This window comes from Callorhinchus milii, unplaced genomic scaffold (assembly GCF_018977255.1).
Source record: "Callorhinchus milii isolate IMCB2004 unplaced genomic scaffold, IMCB_Cmil_1.0 Scaffold3, whole genome shotgun sequence".
NCBI classification, from domain to species: Eukaryota; Metazoa; Chordata; class Chondrichthyes; order Chimaeriformes; family Callorhinchidae; genus Callorhinchus; species Callorhinchus milii.
Window position 1 is genome coordinate 40,574,784 of NW_024704744.1, and position 12,106 is coordinate 40,586,889.

Consider the following 12,106-nt stretch of genomic DNA (forward strand, 5'->3'; position numbering starts at 1 on the left):
AACTATGTGTGATAACCATAACAGCAACAGTTTTCATGCAGAAATGGAGAGATGCACATGCTCAGAGAAACAGAGACACACACACACTCACAGACAGAGAAACATACATACACAGAGAGACGCAGCACTCTCAGAGAGAGAGAGACACGCAAACACTCATAGACGCAAAGAGACACATTCTCAGAGAGAGATATACCCAAACTCATAGAGAACAACAATAAGATTACATTTGTATAGCGCCTTTCACGTCGGGAGGACTTTGCAAGGCGCTGGACAGTGTACAGCATTTCAGACCCAAGCTGGGGTCGGGGGGAGAGGGGAGGGGAAGGAGGGTGACCGATGGCATGGTCGAAGAGGAGGGTCTTGAGGTGGGTGTTGAACGAGGCTAAAGAGGGGGCGAGGCGGAGTGACTGGGGGATGGAATTCCAGAGGTTGTGGGGCAGAGTGGCTGAAGGCTCTCCCGCCAATGGTATATGACACAAAGACATACAGACAGAGAGACACACATTCACACACACACAAACAATCACCACAGCGGGGCCTCCAAGTATAGCCCATTTGCTGCTTGCCCCACACTGCACATGCGTGTCCAGAGCCGCTCTGCCCACAGTGACATCAGGTAAACAGTGAGTGGTCCATGGGCCAGAAACTGCATTTATGGAAGGTATGTAGCAGATTGGGGACGTTGTAATGGAAAAGATGCACCAGGACTTTTCTATTGACCCAGGCTATAAGTGTAAAAATACTGTTGTTACAGTAGAAAGATTAAGATCCAAAGGCAAAATTTATCAAAGGAAAATGAATATTTCTCAAACTATATAACTATAGATCATATATGAATTTGAGAGTATTTATATGATGATCAATGCTTTTTAAATAATAATACTTGCATTCGATATAGTGCCTATCTTATTGTCAATGTCTCAAAGTGCTTCACAAGATTTTATTGTGATGTGTAATGATTGTGTATTGTAGGCAAATGTGGCAGCCAATTTGCACACAGCAATGTCCCACAAATAGCAATGAAATGAATGACCAATTTTATCTGCAGAATTGTTGGTCAGGACATTGATGTTTTGTTTTCCTCTGTCTGGTTACCTTGGTTTTTTACCTGGATCTTTCTTTGAAATTTTTACAAGTGATTCATTTTCAGCATTCAACCTTTATAGCCTAACCTGTCCACTGCAGTTAATATTATCATATTAAACTCATATAAGTCTTATCTTTATAAATTCATATAATCGCCCAAGTCATACATGCACCAGAGTCCCATTCAGTTTCCTCTCAAAACCACTTTGATTTCTTTGCACTCATCCGTATTTTATAAACAAATCATCCCCTAACTCGTAATCCCATTGGTAAATGCACATGCAGGGATGGGTCAAGATAAATTGAAATGCAGGAAATGTAGTCTTGACCTGTCACCACATTCGTATTTACCAACAGCAGTGACAAAGTATCACATGCACACTGACCAGCTGAATTGAATTACCCATGTGCGGTGTAGATTATTGATTAAATTGTTTTTTGTATGATTTATACAATTTGACTGTAACTCAGACTTAAGCGTAAGCCATAGAAATGTTATGGTCCCATCTGATACGCCTTATGTTAGTTTTACTGTAATGCCGATTAAGAGGTTTTATTAAAAAAATATCGTCTGTTACAGAAATACAGCATCTGTTATAACTATAGTATTATTAATGGTCTCCATGGTAGGAGCGCAGGAGCACTGTGACTTGTAGAACCAGGGTGTGAGTGATGTGAATACAGCAACTTGCATTTAGATAATTGGTATATGTTGGATAATGTAATGAGCGAATTGATTCACAAGAACATTTTGTTTGTCAATTTAGTTAAATTGCCTGTTATTGAAGTTGAAGATTAAGTTGGTTGGGGAAGTCTCATTCTGTATTGTGTAAGAGCCCAGCTTGTTCTTTTTCTATATCATGTGGAAGAAAATTAATTTTTGCTGAGCAGCTTAATATATTAATGCAACTTACCCTTAGCACATCTGCCCTTTCACTTCTCTCCTTGCACATCTCTCCTTAATACTGAAATAAACGTTGCAATTACCTGATATTTCCAGAAGTATTGCAGTATATTGACCCATTTTAGAACAAATATAAACTTTAACATAGAGAATCTCACTGTTTTTTTTATTTTACGCAAAGGAGACTCTGTGTCTGTGAGTAACCCAGAAGGCAGTTTCAGATGTTCACAAATGAAAGGCAAGGCTGAACTTCTCCTGTTGGCTGCTGGCACAGGCTTCACCCCAATGATCAATGTTATTAGATTTGCCTTGAAAGAAAGTTGTTGTCTCAGGTGAGTTTCTTTGATCAATGTGATTTCTAATTCTCAATTCTTGGAAACTTTTAATTTAGTCAGAAATAGTCATATGCCTGTGATCCTCAAAGCATTATAATGTTTTAATTGTATTCAGTCCCATGTGTCAATGCTTATTTTTTGGTTCATTGGAAACATGGTAACCAAAATCCCAAACTCACTATAAGCCTATAAGGGGCAAAATAGGCTATTGGCTGACCTTGATAATGGGTTTCCACTCTATTTAGTCAGTCATTGAATACAAAATATTTTGATTATTTCAATCAATATTTCCCTCAGGAACTCCCTTCATTCTACCCTTCTGGCTCACCACCTCTCTATCTGTCTTTAAACCCTATCCAAAAACCTACCTCTTCAACCATACCAATGGTCACTTCCCCCTTCTCGGCACCTGACCTAGTCATTTTGAATTCCTCTGACCTATTATCTTGCGTGAAGGGTGCTATATAAAGGCAAGTTGTTGTTCAAGGTGCAGTAATTAAGCATTTCAAGAGATTATTCTACATTGAGGATACTTTATAAGTACAGGTTATTATTGTACTCCGTTTTATTACAGGCTAATTTCATTCACAAGGTACAAAAGAAAAGAAAATGTTTGAACCCAGGATTCTGATGACACTTTAGAATTTGTAAAAAAGAATGTTCCTTGGATTAAATAAGGATAAGGAAGTTTCAGTGCACTAGGTTGGCAGCTTGCAATAGACAAGAATGATTTGATCATAGTGCTAAATAAACACTCCATTAGCATTTGAGTAGAACAAAACCTGCAAAACCTGCCACTATCTGTAAGAAATACAATTGGGGGCGTGTAACTGTATTATCGCTGTAATCATTTATTCTAAAGGATAGAGGGATTAAGGGATGGGGAGGGTAAATGGAATTAGGCTAGAAGATCAGCCATGATCTTATTAAATGGCGGGGCAGGCTCGAGGAGCCGAATGGCCTACTCCTCCTACGTCTTATGGTTCTTTGGTCTTATTTGCTTCACATATGATTTTTCCGACTTTCTGTGGCTGAATTGCATTTCAAGGAACTTTTTTTTCAGTAACAATTAATCCATTTTATCTTCATTGAAAATATTAAACTTTATATCAAGCTTCTCAGAATTCAGTATTCAGAATTGCACATATATCTCTCTTGCTGATTCAAAGATTCTGGAACAAAACATCTTTCAGAGGAAATATATTTAAGATGTCAATTGTTCATATGTAGCATTAAATGTCAGCACAGCTTGCCTGGAGCTTTTTTTATTACCATTAGTTCATTGTCAAGATGGTTATTAACCTCCAGCAGGGCGAAACCTTGGGCAAGTTTCCTTGCTCCACACGCCTGATGATAATCCCTCAAGAAAAAAAAATGGTCACTTAATCCACGATTGTTAGTGGGACACTGCTGTGTGCAATTGGCTGCCGCATTTCGCCCACAAATATACAGTCAATTCACTTTACAGTATATTCTATGAAGCGCCTTGAGATGTCTGGAAGACGTGATAAGGCACTATATCAAATGCAAGGATTATTATTATTATATAGTTCTCATCTATAGGATTGAGGCATTTATTTCACATTATAACAATCTAATTCTGAACATGAATTTTAAAACCAATTGTAACATTAAGTAGTGGAGGCACGCAGACAGATATAGATATTCTCCGTGTTATTGCACAAGACCCAGAATTTTCCACATGAGGAAATTCTATTATCCAGCACATTTAGAACTAGAGGGTATAGTTTTAAAATCAGAACTGGGAATTCCAGAATGGAGATTAAGTAAAACCTTTTTACTCAGAGAGTGGTGGGATTGTGGAATTCAGTGCCGCAATTAGTTGTTGGGGCGGCAACCATGTGAACTTACAAAAAAAGATTTGGCCACCTGGTTAAAAGTGAATAAACTTGAATATAGGGAAAAATCTGGGATATGGACCATGGATAGGATCTCAAATGGACACTCGTGTGGAGTATAAAAAAAACACCTGGACTGGGTGGGCTGAATGGCTTTTTTCCTGAACTGTACCATCTAGGAATCTCATTAATCAAAATACTGAAGATTAGGTTTACATAAAGATTAACAACAATGAAATTACATTTGTATAGCGCCTTCCACGTCGGAGGGCAGGCGGGGAAAAAGGGTGATCGAAGGCCTGCCCGCCAATGGTGGAGCAGGTGAGGCGGGGGATGTGATGCAGGCGGACTCCGCTGAGTGGATGGAATGGGCAGGTTGGTAGTGGGTTAGGAGGCCGCAGAGGTAGTGGGGAGGAAGGCCATGGAGGGCTTTGAAGGTGACGACCAGGATCTTGAACTGTATCATCTGTGTGATGAGAAGCCAGTGGAGTCAGGTGAGGATGGGGGTGATTGGGTCACGGAGCCTGGTGCGGGAGAGGGCATGGGCTGCAGAGTTCTGGATTATCTGCAGCCTATGGAGGGAGGAGTTGGGGAGGCCGACAAGCAGGGCGTTATTAACTTATTATGTTATGATTGCGTATATGAGGATCTGGGCGGCCTGCGGTGTGAGACAGTGGTGGATCCGGGCAATGTTGCAGAGGTGGGGGAAGGCAGAGAAAGTCATGGCATGGATGTAGGGTAGAAAGGGTAGTTGAGGGTCAAATTAGATGCCTTGGTTCCGGACTGGCTCAGTGAGGTGGAGTGTACATCCTTGGATGGTGATGCTATCAGCATCTGAGGTGTGGAGGCGCTGACGGGAGCCAATCAGGAGAGCCTCAGTCTTGTTGACATTCAGCCGTAGAAAGTTAGCTCTCATCCAGGACTTGATGTCTGACAGACATTCTGTCAGGACAGCAGTGGTCCTGGAGTCGAGGGTGGAGGCAGAGAGATAGAGTTGGAAGTTGACCCCATGTTTGCGGATGATGTCACCAAGAGGGATCAAATAGATATTGAAGAGGAAGTTGACCCAAGGACAGAGCTATCACATTCTTTCTTTGTTTTATTTTAGGAAAATACGGTTGATCTTCTTCAACAAGAAAGAAGAGGATATCTTGTGGAGGGATCAATTGGATCAATTGTCTTCCAAAGACAATAGGTAATACATGTTTACAGTAAAGCAACTCAGGGTCTTGTTTCTCAAGATGAAGTCACTACTGTACTCCCACATGCATTAGATGAAATGAATGATGGGGTCGCCACAATTTATAATACTCGGGACCAACTTTTTTCAGTGCTTAAGAAAGTGCCTCACAAAGAAATTGTTAAAATGCACTTATGTTTCTTGTCATGTGGACTATAATCACTTTAGCATTCTGGCTAATAGCCGGTTAATGTGACTTAGGCTCTGAAATGAAATGAATGCCCTCTATCTTTTTTTAGAATGTAAAGAATAGTGTTAGTGTTCTTGTCAGAAAACTGTTTTATAATTACAGGAATTGATTTTGTAGTTTTAAAAAAAAGTATCTGGTTATAATTTGAAAATTATTTCATAATCCAAAGAATATTCTATCTAATTGTACTTGTGCTCTAGTGTTAAAATAGTCCTTAAAGTTTTAATCTGAGGTCTCTAAACCTTGGCTCTCGCCAACCTGTGGTCATTGCTCTCCTGAATTATGTAATTGGAGTGTGTCCCTCCAGGGAGAGAGTGCGCATTCCATTCCACACATGGGGAAATTTATGTGTGTATGTGGTTTGGATAGATACTCTTTGGTAAGTATTGGTTTCCTCATATGCCGAATATCCAACTGACCGAAAAAAAAGTATTATATGACTACTATATCTTCTCCGGTAACTTTCATATTTCAATTAATACAATTCATTGTTTTTTAAGTGTTCACATAATGAAAACAGTTTAAAATCCATGTAGAGCCAATATACGTTAATATACTCTATTAACATGTATACTGCTAATAGAGTACATTTTCAGGAAAGCATTGGGATATGTTGCAAAGGTGAATTTGGAGCAGTTTCAAACTTTTTTTTAAATGGGACATGTTTAATTTTAGTTAGAGAAATTGGAGAAATTCAGACGCCTCGAAAATGTAATTGGATCCCAATATAGTGATTGGATTTTACGATTAAACGTAAATGTGTCAAACTGAACAGCTTCATCAGAAAAAATCATACCATCTAGATTCCCTTCATCTCTGTACAAAGCGCCTTTGACTAAGTGACCCAATTTCGGGTAACATTGTCTCAAAATAAAATAATTTCCTAAGACAGGAAACTAAACGGGGAGGATTTTTTATACAAAGGATAGTTAGAATATAAAATGCTTTTGAATTCAGGCATGGATCTAGGATTGAAGGATTTTTTTGGGGGGCGGTGAGGATTTACTTGACTTGGCTCCACCACTCTGGCTCTGATTGTGGGACTGGGATGTGGACAGTTGAAAACTGCACTGAATCGCGAAAATGTATAGGTAAGTGAGTCAGGTTTGGCTGACTATTGCCGACCTCAAAGTGAGGACCAGCATAGACATGATGGTCTGAATGGGCTCTTCTACAACAGAACGAGGATCTTAGTTCACTGGAGGATACGGGCATTATCACATCAAAATGTCAACATTTTTACAATAATTACTGTTAAGTGTAAGACATTAACTATATCAGAATCTTTTTCAGTCATCAGTTTATGTATTGCAGTTTACTAAATTACTTAAACATTATGGCAGCTTGGCAGCACTCTTGCCTCAGAATCAGAAGATTGTGAGTTCATGCCCCTTTATTTTTGTAAAGAGTGTTGTCTAGCACATGGGGAGAAATTACCTTCTCTAATTGAATAGTGTCATGAGATCTTTAACATTTCCCTGAAAAACAGACAGATGAGACCTTGGTTTAACGTTTCAACTGAAGAATGGCATCTCTGATAATGAAGTGCTTTCCTAATACTGCAGTGGAGAGTCAGCCCAGACAATGAACTTAAGACCAACATAGTACTCACAAACTTCTGAGGCTGAGGCGAGAGTGCTGCCAAGCTAACATAGTGTTTAAGTAGTATAGAAAATCACAGCACTGTATATTAGCTGGTCAGAACAAAGTGCTTGTTCCATTCCAGTGAATTAAGTGATGACTGAAAAAGCTACTCTTGAGATAGTTAATGCCTCATTAAATGTGATTAAAAGTCCCTAGTAGGAAAAAGACTGCGAGTGATTTCTAAATTGAAACTAAAGAGCCTCAGCATAAAGCAATTATTATTTAATTATGGTAACTCATCATCCAAACTATTAGTTCTGCTTTAAAAACCTTTTGTTGTTGAATAAAAGTGATAACGTCATTTTGAAGTTAGAGCTAAAATGAATAGAAGATTAGAAACCGGGTAGTGAAAATGTGCAATGCTTTGCCCTAGAAGGTCGTACAGGCAGAATCAATTTAGCTATTTAAAAGGGAGGTGGATATTTGGGATGTACGAATATTGTGGGGTATGGGGAAAAGGTAGAGAAATGAGATGAACAGATTGTCATGAACTGGTGAACCATGCCCAGTTAGCTGATTGGCCTTCTCCTGTTCCTATACTCCTATACACTCTTATTCTCAGATGATATTCCACAAATGATAGAGCAGACACATCTATTATCCAGCCCTCCAGTCTGAAACTCCCTCATTCATCCTGCCTTACCTGCTTTTTATCCATCTTTAAATCCCACTTCAAGATTCTTCGATCCCTCTTTGATCGTACCATTGATCACCTTCCTCTTGCCTACCATCCAACCCTGCCACTATGCAGCACTCTGGGTTACTATCCTGCGTGAAGGGTGCTATTATAATGCAAGTTGCTGTTGTTTTGCATCTCCAGTGCTGTTCTGGAGTAACCATGAGGAATTGTGGTGATGGTGAGGTTAATCCTTTTCATCAATCCAACATGGCTTTGCCTCCATTCTTTTGAGCCTTTTGGGAAACTTACTAAAATAAGCAACTGACTATCTCAAATAAGCCAGGCTAAGCAAGTCAGCAGAGGTTGGTATCTTAACACTATCTGGAGAACATCAGTATGCTGCAATACTGAATAAACTGTGTGGATACAAAGACATACATATGTGATCCACGGAGAATGGCACATTGCATAGGAATAACCTAAAATCAGAGAGAAAATAAAATTAAAATTTGTGAGTGAGAATCAGTGTTCAATTTTCTCTCCTCCTTTAGGTTCCCTAGGATTACTTGCCCTCTGATTTTTCTCCAGCACCCTTTGGGAACTAGCTTGGTGCTTCCTCTAACAGCTGAACAAAGATCAGTAACCAGTGAAAAGAATCATGAGTACAAAGCAGTGTTCCACAATTTAATATTTCTCCACTTTGGTAGGTTAGAGTCCCTTGTCAGCAGATCTCCGAGTCAGCTGTGTATCATTTCTCGTTTTTAAAGTTTTTTTGTCAAACATTAGTCCAAGGAAAACCTGTAACTTGCATTTCTTAAATAAGCATAAAACATTTTACTTCCAACCTGTTATTTGGCGAGCAATCCTGGGACTGCACAACTATGTCTGGATTGAATAATATAAAAGAAGTAAACTGTTTAGTTTGGGCTCAAATCGGGAGAGTGTTTACCTTTCCCGTCTGGATTATCCTCTGTAGTTTCTAAATTAGTTTGTAGTTTTTAACATGTACCTCTTTGACTGCTTTTTCTTTCAGTTATCTTTCCACAGTTCGTCCTCTTTGGCTCCCATCACCCCAATTCTGCTGCCCAGCCAGCAGTGTGGAGCACTTGGGAGACATCCTCCTGATGTGAAAAGCATTTTATAAATGTAAATTGGATTGAAAATTAGGTGTCACTACTTTCATTCATATAGAATCTACTCAAATTGTTTTTTGTAGAGACAATTTCATGAATACTAAAGAGCAAACGTAACTCCCTTTGGACTGACAGTGGTCTAATGAAAAATGGCCTGTGCACAAATATTTAATGAAGCGTTGATATACGAAATTTGGCCAATGACTTAATTGGCCTTCTGTTCCTATATTCCTATACACTCCCATTCTCAGATGATATTCCACAAATGATAGGCAGACACATCTGTTATCCAGACCTCCAGTCTGGAACTCCCTCATTCATTCTGCCTTACCTGCTTTTTATCCATCTTTAAATCCCACTTCAAGATTCTTCGATTCTAAGGCCAATATGGACACTGCAAGAGCTGCCATAACCAGGGAAATACAACAACAACAAAATTACATTTATAGAGAGCGTTTCACATCGGGAGGACGTCCCAAAGCGCTGAACAGTCAGATGTCGGGGCCTGAGCATGGGGGAGGGGTGGTGTAGGGGTGAGGGAAGGCAGAGAGGTGGGAGGGAGACCAAAGGCACGTTCGAAGAGAAGGGTCTTGAGACCGGCCTTGAAGGAGGCAAGGGAGGAAGCGAGGCGAAGGGACCGTGGGATGGACTTCCAGAGTGTGGGGCAGAGAGGCTGAAAGCCCGGCCACTAATGGTAGGGTGGGTCGGGCGGGAGACATGGAGCAGGCCGGAGCCTGGTGAGCGGAGGGAGCGGGCAGGCTGGGAGTGATGGGGTTACGGAGCCTGGTGCGTGAGAGTTTTGGATGATCTGCAGCTTGTGAAGGGAGGAATTGGGAAGACCAATGAGGAGGGAGTTCCCGTAATTGAGCCTTGAGGTGATGAATGCGTAGGTGAGGGTCTCGGCAGCCTGAGGGGTGAGGCAGTAGCGGAGTCTGGCAATGTTGCAGAGATGGTGGTAGGCAGTGCGGTCATGGTGCGGATGTGGGGGAGAAAGGACAGTTCAGGGTCGAACAAGATACCCAGGTTCCTGACCGGCTTAGTGAGGTTGAGTGTGCAGCCATGGAGGCTGATGCTGCCAGCGCCTAAGGTGCAGAGGCTCTGGCTCGAGCCAATCAAGAAGGCCTCAATCTTGCTGACGTTGAGTTGGAGAAGTTGGCCCTTGTCCAGGACTTGATGTTAAACAGCCAGTCGGTCAGGACGCTAGTAGACCTGGAGTTCAGGGTGGAGGCAGAGAGAGAGAGTTGGGTGTCATCCGCATACATGTGGAAATTACCCCATATCTGCGGATGATGTCACTAAGGGGGAGCATTAAGAGGGTGAAGAAGAGGGGACCGAGGACAGAGCCCTGAGGAACACCGCACGAGATGGTGGAGGCTGGAGGAAAAGACGTTTGCCATAATGAAGTGGAGGCAGTGAGAAAGGTAGGACCTGAACCAGTCAAGGACAGAACCTTGAAGGTTGAGGTGGGAGAAGAGGCGGTGGAGGAGAATTGAGTGGTCCACAGTGTCAAAGGCGGCGGAGAGGTCAAGGAGGACGAGGAGGCAGAGGGAGCCCTGGTCACACATGGTCAGGATGTCGTTTGTGACCTTGACCAGAGCTGTGGGCAGCACGGAAACCTGATTGGAGGGGTTCATGGAGGGAGTGAGAGGAGAGGAAAGAGCGAAACTGGGAGACAACTGCTCTCTCAAGGACCTTGGATATGAAGGGGAGATTTGAGATGGGCCAGTAGCTAGATAGCTGTGATTGGTCGAGGGAAGGTTTCTTCAATGTGGGGGTGATAGTGGCTGTTTTGAGGGGGGAAGGAACAGTGCCAGATGATAGGGAGAGGTTAATGATGTCGGCGAGTAGTGGGGCAAGGAGGTGGAGCTGGAATTTGAGGAGAGAGATGGGGATCAGGGAGGAGGTGGTGGGCTTCATGGAGGTTACCGTGTTGAAGACAAAGGAGGGGGTGACAGGTTCAAAGGTGTGGAAGGAGGGATGGGTAATTGTCAGGGGTGAGGGTAGGGAAGGGGTGAAAACAGGGTTTCTTCTAACTCAGCTCCTATTAACTGCAAGGCAAAATAATAATAATCCTTGTATTTGATTTTGCACCTTATCATGTCTTCTAGATTTTCTCAGAGCACTTCACAGGATAAACTGCAAAGTGAATTGACTGTATATTTTGTGCCTGACCTGCTGAGTGTTCCCAGAGATTTCTGTTTTTATGCCTGATTTATCTCTCTTGGTGATTACATTAATGCTGCAGCTATCTGGAACACCCAACTTGTTTGACAGTCTGTCTGCAGCAGAAGGAGCATTCCTGCCTGAGCGTGATCCTATAGCAACAGTTTGGATCAGTTAGGCAGAGGGTCTTGATAAAGGATCCCTACACACTTTTTGTTTTCTCAACATGACTGATGATGGACAAATAGCCATATCAATACCATAAATAAGTTTTCTGCCAATTCCTAAAGTAAGCTGTATGTGTACGGTCCTACCCCGGGTTTAACATGTATAGCACATTCAAAATGGAAACCTTATTAGCTGCTTAATAATAGCATCTACTGTATTACCACTTCCTCGCAGTGCTAGTGCAGAACCTGAATGTCTTCTTTTGACTCCCAACTGTCCTTTACATCCCACACCCTCTGACATGCTCAACTTTCACCCGCTTCCACCAGTTGCCATCTCCAGCACTACCTCACCCATCGGGCCGCTGAGACCCTCATCCTTGCATTTATCACATTCATTACTGTACCAAACTGAGCAAGGACATTAGGTAAGGAAAAGACAGCATCTAGCAAGGTTACAAAAATTACACAAGTACATTCATCAACAAAATTTCACTTAAATGGACAGCAATTTAGTAATTTTCCATTATAAGCAAAATACATAGCATTACAACAGCATAATGATTAACTTTACAGTTTCATTGGTCTACAGGAGCATATAGAAGATTGCCAAGTCAGCCTTCTGAACAGAACGGAAAGATAATTGCAACTTATTAGATGAAAAAACACCCTTGCTGTGGGTTCAGGCGTATCATTTCAGTTCAGCTGTTCTTTGAGGGCACTTTCCTTTGGAAGATATGATGAATTATTCATTTTACTGCAC

General features: G+C 41.5%; 1 protein-coding gene across 4 annotated transcripts in view; it reads left to right on the forward strand.

Moving 5' to 3' along the window:
* Positions 1 to 12,106, forward strand: part of LOC103178427 (cytochrome b5 reductase 4-like) — a 47,060-nt gene that overhangs the window by 23,605 nt on the left and 11,349 nt on the right. For all 4 annotated transcript variants that reach the window (XM_042333197.1, XM_042333198.1, XM_042333196.1 and 1 more), the window contains exons 13-14: positions 2,175 to 2,325; positions 5,296 to 5,382. In XM_042333197.1, coding sequence (XP_042189131.1) covers positions 2,175 to 2,325; positions 5,296 to 5,382 — 238 coding nt within the window. The remainder of the gene's footprint in view (positions 1 to 2,174; positions 2,326 to 5,295; positions 5,383 to 12,106) is intronic.